Consider the following 12,084-nt stretch of genomic DNA (forward strand, 5'->3'; position numbering starts at 1 on the left):
CGAGTGGAAATATCAAAAGATTTTTTATTTTCTATAAATAATCATTGGAAATGTTAAGATATTCGGGGAAAGAATTTTAAATCAAATTTATAGCACTTCGAGGTAAAAAGTCCCTAGAAGTCCCTAACATCTAGGGTAAATGTCGTCGTTTAGTGTCGTAGGTTGGAACCACCGATCATGTGTACATGATTCTACAGCTGTGTTCCAGTCAGGCGTTATGAATAAAGAGGAATAATATGTAACGTGGTCTGAGATAAACCAAATCCACAAAATCAGGAGTGAATTAATTTCATTATCAGAAAATATCGTTTGCTGATACGAAGTTATTGTGTAATTTGTAATCTTAAAAATCAGGTCAATCAGTTGCGACGTAAGAAGTTTGGTCGATCGAGAAATTAAGTGTTCAGAGCGTGAATTGGTTGAATATAAACAGAACGTCACTGGAGCCATTTCAATTCCACAATTGAAATCAATACTGAGAGGATAAAATTTAGGTAAGTAGCGCTAATTCATGAGAGAATATCAGCTATAAATTGTCCTACAACGAAAGCAATGCTTGTACTTCTTTGATGCAGAGAAAAATGGAGAAATCCGGAGCGTCCGACATCGTTATTGTGTCTGGAAACTCTCACCCAGAACTCGCCGAATTAATAGCAAAGTAAGAAAGATAAAAATAAGACAACATAGATGATCAATACGTGACTTGTTCAATGTCATCACTAAACTTAAATAATTTCCAGTCGTTTAGGGGTTAAAAATGGTGGATGTACAGTTTATCACAAAAGTAATCGAGAAACAATGGTGGAAATCGGTGACTCCGTCCGTGGAAAAGATCTGTATATCATTCAAACTGGCACGAAAGACGTTAACAATAATATTATGGAGTTACTGATAATGGCTTACGCCTGCAAAACCTCGTCAGCCAAAAATATCATCGGAGTCATTCCATACTTGCCATACTCCAAACAGTGTAAGATGCGTAAAAGAGGCTGTATCGTGTCCAAACTTTTGGCTAAGATGATGTGCAAGAGTGGGCTTACCCATATTATTACTATGGATTTGCATCAAAAGGAGATTCAAGGTTTCTTCGATTGTCCCGTGGATAACTTACGTGCCAGTCCATTTTTACTTCAGTATATTCAAGAAAGTGTGAGTATTAATATATAAATTATAATTCCAGAACAACAGGATACTATTCAAATGTTTTCGGCAGATTCCAGATTATCGTAATTCTGTAATTGTTGCTAAAAATCCTGGCAGTGCAAAGAAGGCAACGAGTTATGCTGAGAGACTGAGAGTTGGAATTGCAGTTATTCATGGTGAACAAAGAGAATCAGAATCGGATATGAATGATGGGAGAAATTCACCACCTTCAGTTTTATTATCTTCAAGAACAATGGAAGTAGGGGTTGGTGTTCCTTCTCATCCTGCTAAAGAGAAACCACCAATCAACGTTGTTGGGGACGTCAGCGGTCATATTGCTATCATGGTGGTAAGTAACTTATTCATGAATTTTTTTTATAGCAACATGTCTTAGGAGTGGGTGGGTTAGGATACTTTTCCCCCCTTGCTAAGAGCCTCGAGTAAGTCCCTGGCTCGATTATAGGTTTAAACTAATTAACTAGCAGATAATACTACGATGGATGGTTAATATTTCAGGATGATATGGTAGACGATATGCAGTCATTCGTGGCCGCTGCTGAGTTACTAAAGGAACGGGGGGCATACAAAATTTATGTTCTTGCAACGCATGGACTCCTGAGTTCAGATGCTCCAAAACTCATTGAAGAATCCCCAATTGATGAGGTAAAAAAATATAATATTCTAATCACTCCCAAACCTACAATGATATTCTAAATTCCTTCTTTCGTTTAGGTTGTCGTAACGAATACAATTCCCCATGAACTCCAGAAGAGTCAATGTTCCAAGATAAAAACTGTCGATATCAGCATATTACTTGCTGAGGCCATACGTCGCATGCATAATAAGGAATCCATGTCTTATTTATTTAGAAATGTCACAACGGAGGATTGAATTCGCTGGAGAAAATTATGTTGTCATTTTATTATGCATTAAACTGGTCTTTAATGTGTAATGAATGTAGAGTAAGAGATAAGTAACTGCATTAACGGAATCGTCAATATCAATTTACAAGAAGCACGGCGATCCTTACCACCCAGCGTTTTATTACTTTAGGGACCACACAAGAATCATGTTTGTTCCATAATTTTCGATAACAGATGATAAATCGCTGAATCAGTCAATCAATCAACAAAAAAGGTACATTGTACAGATAAACCAGCAAAGTTTCTTGATCTGAATATTTTTTTACATTTTTGAACAATGTTTATGAGAACCCAAGATAATATGTTTGTACAAATACTCTACCTATACAAAATCAACCCAATCATGTAAGTTTTTAATTTGTACAAACACACTGGAATATTGCTCACCAATTTTGTTCTTTATGAGCTATACGTAAACGATGTTGTTTACATAAAATCAATCGACTACTGGACCCTCCAGATATCGTGGCAAAAGTAAAATACGGTGTGGCATTGGTATTCGATTTTTTTTTTTACTTTTTTTTATAGTCCGTAGAATATACTGTAGCAAATTATTATTTCACATTGTAGGCAGTATAATTTAGATGTACTTCCTCTTAATAATAATCAAATATAATAAATTGCAACAAATTGGTGTTCCCATGGTTTCAAACAACTGCTTAGCAACAGTCGATCGGAGTTGTAGAGACCTTTTGGATAATTTAACTATTTACCCAAACGACCAGAAAAGACTGGGCATAGTGATAAAAATGTCCAGGGTGGAACAACTTCAACTCAGCGAGATCTGTGTATCATTTCAATGTCAGGAGAAGCACAAGCGGTTGAGGGCGTTGGAAAAATTTCGAAAAATTATTAATAATAGTGAGGGAGAATGGTCCACCAGCGAACTGTCGGAGATGTGGCAGATCATGAGCAAATACATTGCGAAGCAGTTGACAGATCCGTCAGAATCTTGCAGAAATATGGCCATTGAAATAACGAAAACAATGCTGGAGTCTCTTCCTGATTTTGAGAAAAATATAATATACTTGATGCCAGTATTGGTGCGACGCTTGGGATCTCAAGAGATTCTTGAACCTTCGGAAGAAGTCCGACTGAATTGTGTCGTTCTACTTCGAGTAATAATCAAGAAGTATAATCAACATTTGCCAGTGTACGTTGACGACATGGTGGTGATTCTTGCAAAGACCGTTGTTGATGATTATCCAAAAATTAAAAGTGAAAGCTGTGATGCTATTTCAGAATTAGCAAAGGGCATTCCTGCCCAATTTTATACGAAGAGCGAGACTATCGTTAAGCCAATATTGAGTAATTTTTCACATCAACATTATCGAATTCGAGTGGCGAGTATCAAGACAATTGGCAATGTTTTACTCTATGGAAATAATAGGTCTTTAGAGGATGTGACTTGTTCCATGGCTGCAAGATTGTTCGATCAAAGTGGAGCTGTGAGAAACGGTAAACTTCATGTCTTGCTGGAAATATTGTACACATTCTTTATTCGATAAAATTCACAAAGTTTTTTTTAGCTGTTATTGAAGTCGTTGGTGATTGGTTGCTGAACCTTCGAGATCGATACAGCTGGTGGTTCAAACTCATACCACTTCTTTTGACTGGGCTCCATGATGAGATTGAAGCCATTCGAGTGAGGGCCAATAATTTGTGGAGCTCCACGGGGAGGCAGTATTTACAGGAAAATGAATCCGATGATAAAATCAAGGATAAATTAGATTATTTGACTTTTCCACCTGAGCATTATCCTCCCAACAGTATGTAAATAATGTTTGCAAAATATTTCATTTTTACTCAGTCAACGGTAGACCAATACCTCATGTATTGTTTTGCGATCTTTTAACTTTTCTCTACTTGTGCTTTTCCACGCAGTTGAGAGACCGAACTTGGGATGTCGAATAATTGTGCAGCAAAACATTGGGAAATTGGTGGGCGGAATATGCAGAGAACTGGACGATTGGCTGTCTGACATTCGAGTTAGATCAGCTCAGTTATTAGCAGTTCTTGTTTTAAATGCCGAGCAGGATACAATTCAGCATATAGAAAAGCTCTTGCCATCAATGTACAAAGCTTGTGCTGACGAAGATCAGAGAGTGTCCATCAATGTTGTTACTGCTGCTGAATATATGGGATATTTTGTCCCTCCTCAAACTTATTGCCGGCTAGTTCTTCCTACTATTGAAGATGGCAACATTCATTTTGGACATTTAAAATTCTTCGCTGCCATTCTTCGGGGTAGCCAACGTGCACTACTCTCCAAAGAATTGAAAACAATTGCTAATTTTTTACAGCAGTCGTACATTTGTCGCAGTAAGAAGGCGAATTATCAGCAGGAACTCTTGAAATGTTGTCAAGCTCTATTGGATGTCTGTTTAGAGGTTTGTCGCAACAATATTTGAACTTACTTGTTAATTTGTCAAAATTTTTGATTGTTTTAAATTCCTACTTTCACGCCAACTAAAAAAAAAACAAAATTGCTTGCATGTCTAATCGATGACAACATACAAATGAATTGAAAAGAGATAAACAAGAAATTCGACTTAACAGAAGTATCATAAAAGCAATTTAACATTTTTTTCTAGGATTGTGCTAGCATATCGCAAGAGCTTTTTATCTCCATATTCACTGTATGGTCAATGTCCCAGAATCAAAGTACCAGAGATTTCGCCCGACAACTCTTGCTAACCCTCTCTGAAATGGGAAATGACAAAACTCTTCAAGAATTCTATGTGTCACATCTTTCCCCCCTTCTGCGTGATATAAAAAATACAGCAGAGACCTGGACAGTGCACAGTGGAGAGTTGAATATTTTTCACCTGTGCTTGTTAGAAGCGAATGCAGCAACGTTGGAGAATGTTGACATTGTCCTGCCGATTCTACGAGCAACCATGAGCCAGGACTCTGATGTAGAGCTGAAATTAAAGCTTTTCATTCTCCTATCAGAATTATTGCAACGTCGAGGTGTATGTTCGATGAAGCAAGAAGATTTAAATGGATTTCTCGTCGAGTTTTTAAATGATATCTTGTTGCCATGTCTAGTCTGGACGGCAGGAAGATCAGCAGAGGCACTCAGAACAGCAGCTGTTGGATGTCTATGTGCACTTTTGGAAGAATCAGCTGACGAACAAATTGATCAATTCGAAACTCACAACTGCAACAACCGGATGAATACTATTTTTTCAAGCAACGAAATATTTTCACCAATTTTCAAACAAGTCAAACCCATTCTTGTATCTCTAATTGATGACAATTCCCGGAAGACACGATTGTTTGCTCTCCGTGCAATATATTTGATGATTAAGAATGCATCGAAATTCTTTTGTGTTACTGAGGAGGATATTATTGAAATTTATTCTGCAATTGTGCGAAGATTAGACGATGGCTGTGATGACGTTAGGTTTGCAGCTATTGAGACATTAGTTTTTGTGTGGAAAGTCTCGAAGCTGCACAATGTCAACGTGGGGGAGAGTCATGTAAATTATCTTTACACCTCCATCATTGTCCATTTGGATGATCCAGAAGAATGTTTTCAAACTCTGATGTCAGGTAAAAAAGTAAATTTAAAAAAATTCTCCCTCAATGACTATCTTCCAATCTATGTTCTCTAATTATAATTGAATGCATTACATATGTTCCCGAAATTAATCAAAATTTGTTTCACACAGCTCTTATTATTGTATTGTTATTAACTTTGTAGATGCGATGATGGCACTTGCTGAAATTCACCCGAAAATGCTTGCCGATAAAATTGAAAAATGCAAAATCAATTTCCGGAATCAAGTGGAATTGGGAAAACTCCAAGATAAATGTTATCAGTTAATAAATAAAGCAGAGCAGTAACGATCATTGTCGTTGTGTTTATTCTCATTTCAATAAAAGAAACTGTATACATTTTCATGGTTTTTGAGTGTTAACTAATTAATTTACCTTACAAGAGACTTCAGCGGAGCTTTATGAGGAAAGTGACAGGAAAGAATTGTTGTATAATAGATTATCCAGAGCATTTGGCATTTAAATTCCCGGTCATTTGATGAGATTGCAAGGGGAGGGGCACATATATGTCAAGAGCGCGCCTGGTGGTTAAATATCGTATCCCTTGGATGGCACAGCTTGATATTTGTTTCTTTATTGGCCAACATAATCAACCGCCCGATACAAAAAATTCCGAAACTTATTAATTTATTGTTTCGACTCGAACAAGCATATTAGAACATTATTTACCCAGAGTAGGTGAGAGAAAGTGGTTTATTCCAGGAAAAACAGGAAGTCAATGCGCCCAAATCAGCCATATTGTTGAGGCCTTTTCCGTTTGGCAAGAGAGTAAGCGACATTTGTCCGGTGTATGTACATGCTATCTAATACCTGAATCGAGTTTGACGGAATCGAACAGAGAGGAGTGTCCATGTGAAGTAATTGTTGAGAAGGGGCTATTGTAATAATCAAGAACAAGAAACATTGAGTCAACTACCTCCACCTTTCTCACGTATATTCTCACCCTGCGATTTGATTGATTGTTGTGAATTCATTTGAAGATTGTGGTGAGTTTTGTCCATTGACGTTCAATAAAATCCACCCCCTACGGATAGTTTCAAGTGACGAACGAGAAAAATAGCGACAGGCTTACATGTGGCCATGTACGCCAGTAAATATTTGGATATTGTTTCTTAATTTGAGAATTGTAAGTTACTCCTTGGGTGCAATGACTCACTAGCCGTCTTTACAAAATATGTCCTTCATATAATTCATGGAAATGCATAATCAAACAAAATAGGAGTGAATATTTCCTGGCACTCACGGAGCAACCCTGCCGGAATTATTATAATTTCATTTTCCATGTGAGGGAGTTTTTGTATTATTGATAAATTATATATAATATACTTTTTCTTTATCTTTATTGGATTAGAGAGTGAGCTAAAATGGCAGATGCAGCCGGTGATCATGTTGACCCTGTTGAGGAAGAATTGGAAGTTGAATCAAACTATAAACCTCCCCCAGAGAAAACGATAGAGCAACTGCTCGAAGCCGATAAAGAGGATGAAAGTTTGAGAAAATACAAGGAGACACTTTTGGGTGAAGCTCGGGCTGGCGGGGTGGTCATTGGTAAGTGATTTTATAATTCGCTGAATAAATTTACTACTTTGATTTTTTTTTTGCGAATAAAATGCTTTTCCTCTTCTGTAGTCGAGCATTAGGGCCTTCACTACAGCTCAATTGCTCTCTATATTTTCGTACATTTTACAGTGATTTTATTATCTAAACTCTGAAAATCGAAATTTAAATTTTGTTCAATGTTCATGATTTTTCATAAATGTCTCCCGCGCAATTCAATAATTCAATATTATCAATTTTTTTCAATCAATGAATTGGTGATTAAAAATCGTTGAATTTATGATGTGATTTTCTCCAAATTGTGAGAGATACATGGGTATGTAAAATATCGTGCTGGATGAATTGTTGAACTGAATATCTCATTTGACCATTTTCAGATCCCGATGATCCTCGCAAAGTAATCGTAAAAAAATTGGCACTGTGTGTTAGTGACAGACCCGATATGGAGCTTGATTTAACTGGGGATCTACGTCAGCTCAAAAAACAAACATTCACCATCAAGGAAGGTGTCAGCTATCGCATCCGAATTGATTTTATTGTTCAACGGGAGATTGTCCACGGTTTGAGATATGTACAAAAAACATACAGGCTAGGAGTACCCGGTGAGTTTTTCCATACTTGTATATCCTTCAAAAACTCGAATAGCTTGATCAAACGATAAAAATAAAAATATATATCTATGTGCTGGCATCCAATAAAGGAGTGACAGGTAAAGACACCTTAGTAAGGCAGTTTTGAGGTATATCTCTAGAAAACACGTTCTCGAGATTGTTTCCATATCTATCATACATAATCGTAGATCAAGTGATTTCATTCTTGAACTGTATAATAATTATGAAAGTGTATTAATCTGTCTGGTGGTCATCAGTAAATTTAATTTTTCTTGCGATATACCTAAAAGTACTGTTGGCTAAAAATAGAAGAACAATTTTTTTTACCTCTGGTATACTGTTCACGTTTCTTCTTTATTGCGTATTTTTACTACAGTTGACAAAATGACCCACATGGTTGGTTCTTATCCACCAAAAACTGAAGTCCAATCGTACACAACTCCACCGGAAGATGCACCAGCAGGTGTTATGGCACGGGGATCCTACACTGTGAGTTCTTTATTCACCGATGATGATAAGCATGAGCATCTCAAGTGGGAGTGGTCATTTGATATTAAGAAAGATTGGAAGGAATAACAATTGTCTGTCCATCTTGTGACTACTCATTGCAATCTTCAAGATGAACCTTTTAATACAATAAAAGTTAATTATTGCTAAGCCATCAAGTTTGTAGAAATGGATGCGTAGTGAATCCATTTTTTTCTTTGATTCTTAATTAATTTAATCTGATGGTAATTTGATTTACCTACTACTCGATTCCGATATGTAGAGACCAAGGCCATACGGATTTGTGTGCGTATTTTCTTTCCTTTGATGCCAACGTTCAAATGTGAATTACCTGTATCTATGTCTATGGAACAAACAAAAGCTTTTATTTGGGAGAGACCAAATTTTGGAAATTTATTCCAGTAATTATCTCAATTATAGAAGTCATTCAATGAACTGAATTGAGAATATTGCTACTATCAATTTCTAATTTTCTTTGATACTGGAGGGTTAATTAACGATAGATTCAAATAGAAAATCTCTTTTAGCCATGAAAATATGAGATAATATAAGAATATACCAATTTTTCTAGAATAAAATGTGAAAATATTTGTGTGAAAATGTACAAGTTTTTGGTGCCTCTGGTAGCGTTTATATACGATATTCTCTGGCAGAATTAGTCGAGTTAACATACAGTGCCTACATCCTACATCATACTCTCAATGATCAATTTAATACGTTTTTCCTCCTGAATTTTTTTTTCCAAGCTATCAATGAATTGTGATTATTGAGAATCATCCCATATAAGTGTCATCGATATAAAACCTTTAGGACTGGTTGCACAAAGCCTAACTGGCTCACGTCACTCGTCACTTGAGGCTTTTCCATGTATTTTAAGGTGGATTACTGATGGCTCGTTGCTCGATGTGGGCTTGGTGTAACCAACAAGCACTACGAAACACTGAGTAAATTTTTACATAAAGTATTTGACAACAATATACAATTTATAACCAATTTTTGAAGCCAAAATACATTAATTGTACTCCATCAATGTAAAATATGTCGAAATAAACGTTTTACATGCTACATATCATTCAACCAGTCAGTTGGTATTAGGATGCGTTAATATTTTTCCAAAATATTTTTGTTCGTTTGAGAAATACAAAAATTATAAGTCCGTAATTGGCAGAATAGATGCAATCCGGTCACGGTCACGGTCACACAAAAGTTACGGTCTGATCGTTCTCCTCTCCATAATCCTTCCGTTCTCAACGTCTCATCGTCGTCTCGGTCAGTGAACTTCCCCTCCATTTTCTACTTTTCTATTCAGGAGAATATGAGCTCTGTTCCAAATTGCATCTTGTATAATTTGAAAAAATCATACAAAAAATAATATGTATGTATTTCTTCGTCCATTCACACAAGATGATAGTTCCATTCTGACAGATGGTCTAGCTTTTTCTATGCGCGTACTCAATCATTGAAAAAAAAAGAAGGAAAAAAGCAAAGAGAAGGAAAACGAAGAGTCATTCAGTACTGCTTCTCGAAAAGGTAATGAAAAACAATCTTTAGATGGTGCAATTGAGTAGCTTAATATGTTAGAATTGAATTGGCCGAGTTGAACGATCATAAAATGTGTGTAGGTAGCTGATCAGGCCACAAAAATTGAGCAGCAGTGGCTGATGCGAAAATCAGACAGACGCACGATAGGCAGGAGAATGATAAAATGTAAGCGTCTGGAGAAATTTGCGGCCTCATCTTATCGATGTAGTCCGTCTGTTAGACTGTCGAGTTTTCCAAGTTCCCAGTCTGATTGTCAATAAGAACCCGATTATTAACAGCATTAGTTTGTATTCTATTTGAGTTCTTTCATTGAGATCCACAAAATAATTCTGATGTTCTTCACGCACACATCAGCAGTATAATTCACATATATTCGTCTTATTTTACCCCCTCAACATCAGTACATGAAAAATCAGAACAATTTTACGAATTGGCAAGCACTTTAATGTGATAAAAATATCATTGCACGCCAAATGAATTAACAGACGGACTCCCATGTTCTCTGGAGAATTGATTTCAAGTTTTCTATGATTACAGGGCTCGAAAAACTATCTCTCCATCTTTTCGATTTTTTTTTGACGACCCATAATGCCAAGACTTTTTTTCTTTCTTTAAAAAACTGCTTGATGACTCTCGAGGTCTATTCAGCCACTTTTTATTTATTCTTTTTAGTTATGCCACGTAAACAAATGACAAATATTTTTTTCCCTCCAACCTAGCAAAAAAATGGAGATCAATTTTTAAAGTAGTACGGAGCACTAACTTATTTGACCTGAATTAACTCATTTTTCGTCAAATTATGAGAGATCTGTTCAGGTGTTATCGCTGAGACGGTTGAAACATTCATAGATTTATACAGAAAGAGTCGTATGAAAAGCAGTGGATCAATTTCGAGAAATGGATAGTGCCTAAACCGGCATTAACTGGCCAACTGACACGAATTCAGCAAATCACCTTGCTGAATTATTCAAATTAATTTATTTCATGAGATAAAATGAAATGCTCTGACGCCTATAAACAGTTCCTGCAATTGTTTCAATTATAACTGACGGTTTTATTTTTGGGAAACAAAAGTGATTGGGAAATAGTGCCATTCATTGTTTCTTTTCCAGGGTGTTTCAATGAAATAAGCAGCAGCAGCAGAAGGAGTACTATGACCCAATTGGGATGAAACTTTATGAGAATTATTGCGAAGCGGTTCGGAAGTAAGACATTCAATATTTAATAACTATAAAGTGCTGCACTGTAATTAGCTGAAATGCGAATGTGCTATAGTCAGAATAATTTTGATCTACTGAAATGATATTCAGTTCTGAGAAATTAGCCAAAAATGTATCCCTCATCTGAATTCAGGGGGAAGGACGATATTTTATTTAACAGAAAGAGATCCATTCCTAGAGGAAGTTGAACGGTAAATGAGATCCTCGTTTTTTTTCATGTAAATTCGACCGTTAAAGTGATTTCTCGCTTCTTTCACATCCGTTGAAAAGTTTTTTTTTCTTAATGAACTTAAATTCTTCAAGATTTAACTCACAACATTAATTCCGTTAATTGGTCCGATCCAGTACAGTTTACCAATTCCATTTCTGCTGGTATTTGCATCTGAAACTTGGAGATTATTCATGGAACAATAATCGGTATTTTTGAAAGCACAGTTGTATCAGTGCAGCCCAACCGTATCAAAGAATCCTTATTAGATATGATCCACGTTTCAAATCAGATTGTGGATATATCCTTGTCTCGTCGTAAAATATTATTCCAGGACGAGTGAATTCGAGTAGGTTCACTCCAATTTTTTCTAATCTCTAAAATAGTCAAAAAAATCCAGACACTAACAGCAGATGGGACTCCGATGAGAGATCTGATCTCAAACCTCAAAAGTAGAAAATAATTTTATGGGGAAAAAATAGCCAAAGACACGTGGACATCCTTGAATAGCGCGCGTGTCCAAAAGGTGCCAGTTGCATACATCTTGATTTATCAATATAAATTCATCATAAACCGGCGAGAAAAAAAATCAATTGTTTTACGAATATTGAAAAAAAGAACTAATTACCCGTACTATTGTGAGTATTACTGATCCTGGAACAGTACACAAAGACAAAAGGGGAAGACAACTAGACGCATTAAAGATGGAGAAAAAGAGATGAAAAGAGAGTTCACCGTCCCACGCGAAAGTCAACCTCCTGTAGGTCAATGCACACATTCTCACCGGGCTCCACATGTTCTCTCTTTGT

At 36.3% G+C, this 12,084-nt stretch overlaps 3 protein-coding genes across 6 annotated transcripts; all 3 read left to right on the top strand.

Annotated features, from left to right (window-relative positions):
- Positions 1–170: 170 nt before the first annotated feature.
- Positions 171–2,696, top strand: LOC135160484 (phosphoribosyl pyrophosphate synthase-associated protein 2). Of its 2 annotated transcripts, XM_064117073.1 has the most exons (6): positions 171–494; positions 576–658; positions 741–1,149; positions 1,214–1,492; positions 1,660–1,806; positions 1,876–2,696. In XM_064117073.1, the coding sequence occupies exons 2-6, from the start codon at positions 582–584 to the stop codon at positions 2,032–2,034; spliced, it is 1,071 nt and encodes a 356-aa protein (XP_063973143.1). In that variant the 5' UTR covers positions 171–494; positions 576–581; the 3' UTR covers positions 2,035–2,696. The 2 variants fall into 2 exon arrangements, with proteins under 2 accessions (XP_063973143.1, XP_063973134.1); XM_064117064.1 differs by lacking the exon at positions 171–494 and having other exon boundaries at positions 570–658.
- Dnaaf5 (Dynein axonemal assembly factor 5) lies at positions 2,651–5,990 on the top strand. The gene is made up of 5 exons (XM_064116473.1): positions 2,651–3,524; positions 3,596–3,835; positions 3,951–4,456; positions 4,661–5,624; positions 5,776–5,990. The coding sequence occupies exons 1-5, from the start codon at positions 2,651–2,653 to the stop codon at positions 5,916–5,918; spliced, it is 2,727 nt and encodes a 908-aa protein (XP_063972543.1). The 3' UTR covers positions 5,919–5,990.
- Positions 5,991–6,159: 169 nt separating this feature from the next.
- LOC135160640 (rho GDP-dissociation inhibitor 2) lies at positions 6,160–9,370 on the top strand. 3 transcript variants are annotated; one of them, XM_064117421.1, is made up of 4 exons: positions 6,160–6,398; positions 6,982–7,178; positions 7,565–7,789; positions 8,175–9,370. In XM_064117421.1, exons 2-4 carry the CDS (start codon positions 6,995–6,997, stop codon positions 8,372–8,374), a joined length of 609 nt encoding a protein of 202 aa, XP_063973491.1. In that variant the 5' UTR covers positions 6,160–6,398; positions 6,982–6,994; the 3' UTR covers positions 8,375–9,370. The 3 variants fall into 3 exon arrangements, with proteins under 3 accessions (XP_063973491.1, XP_063973472.1, XP_063973482.1); XM_064117402.1 differs by having other exon boundaries at positions 6,162–6,616; XM_064117412.1 differs by lacking the exon at positions 6,160–6,398 and adding an exon at positions 6,616–6,756.
- The last annotated feature ends 2,714 nt before the right edge of the window (positions 9,371–12,084 follow it).

The sequence above is a fragment of the Diachasmimorpha longicaudata genome, chromosome 1 (assembly GCF_034640455.1).
Source record: "Diachasmimorpha longicaudata isolate KC_UGA_2023 chromosome 1, iyDiaLong2, whole genome shotgun sequence".
Taxonomy (NCBI): domain Eukaryota; kingdom Metazoa; phylum Arthropoda; class Insecta; order Hymenoptera; family Braconidae; genus Diachasmimorpha; species Diachasmimorpha longicaudata.

What these genes read in the sequence shown, in the direction of transcription:
- LOC135160484 (XM_064117064.1), top strand. Translation starts at nt 570, where the DNA reads ATGCAGAGAAAAATGGAGAAATCCGGAGCGTCCGACATCGTTATTGTG. An exon ending in CTCGCCGAATTAATAGCAAA is followed by an intron (nt 659 to 740) that starts GTAAGAAAGATA and finishes AATAATTTCCAG; the next exon opens with TCGTTTAGGGGTTAAAAATG. An exon ending in AAGAATCCCCAATTGATGAG is followed by an intron (nt 1,807 to 1,875) that starts GTAAAAAAATAT and finishes TCTTTCGTTTAG; the next exon opens with GTTGTCGTAACGAATACAAT.
- Dnaaf5 (XM_064116473.1), top strand. Translation starts at nt 2,651, where the DNA reads ATGTACTTCCTCTTAATAATAATCAAATATAATAAATTGCAACAAATT. An exon ending in AAGTGGAGCTGTGAGAAACG is followed by an intron (nt 3,525 to 3,595) that starts GTAAACTTCATG and finishes AGTTTTTTTTAG; the next exon opens with CTGTTATTGAAGTCGTTGGT. An exon ending in TATTGGATGTCTGTTTAGAG is followed by an intron (nt 4,457 to 4,660) that starts GTTTGTCGCAAC and finishes ATTTTTTTCTAG; the next exon opens with GATTGTGCTAGCATATCGCA.
- LOC135160640 (XM_064117421.1), top strand. Translation starts at nt 6,995, where the DNA reads ATGGCAGATGCAGCCGGTGATCATGTTGACCCTGTTGAGGAAGAATTG. An exon ending in GGCTGGCGGGGTGGTCATTG is followed by an intron (nt 7,179 to 7,564) that starts GTAAGTGATTTT and finishes GACCATTTTCAG; the next exon opens with ATCCCGATGATCCTCGCAAA. An exon ending in ATACAGGCTAGGAGTACCCG is followed by an intron (nt 7,790 to 8,174) that starts GTGAGTTTTTCC and finishes TTTTTACTACAG; the next exon opens with TTGACAAAATGACCCACATG.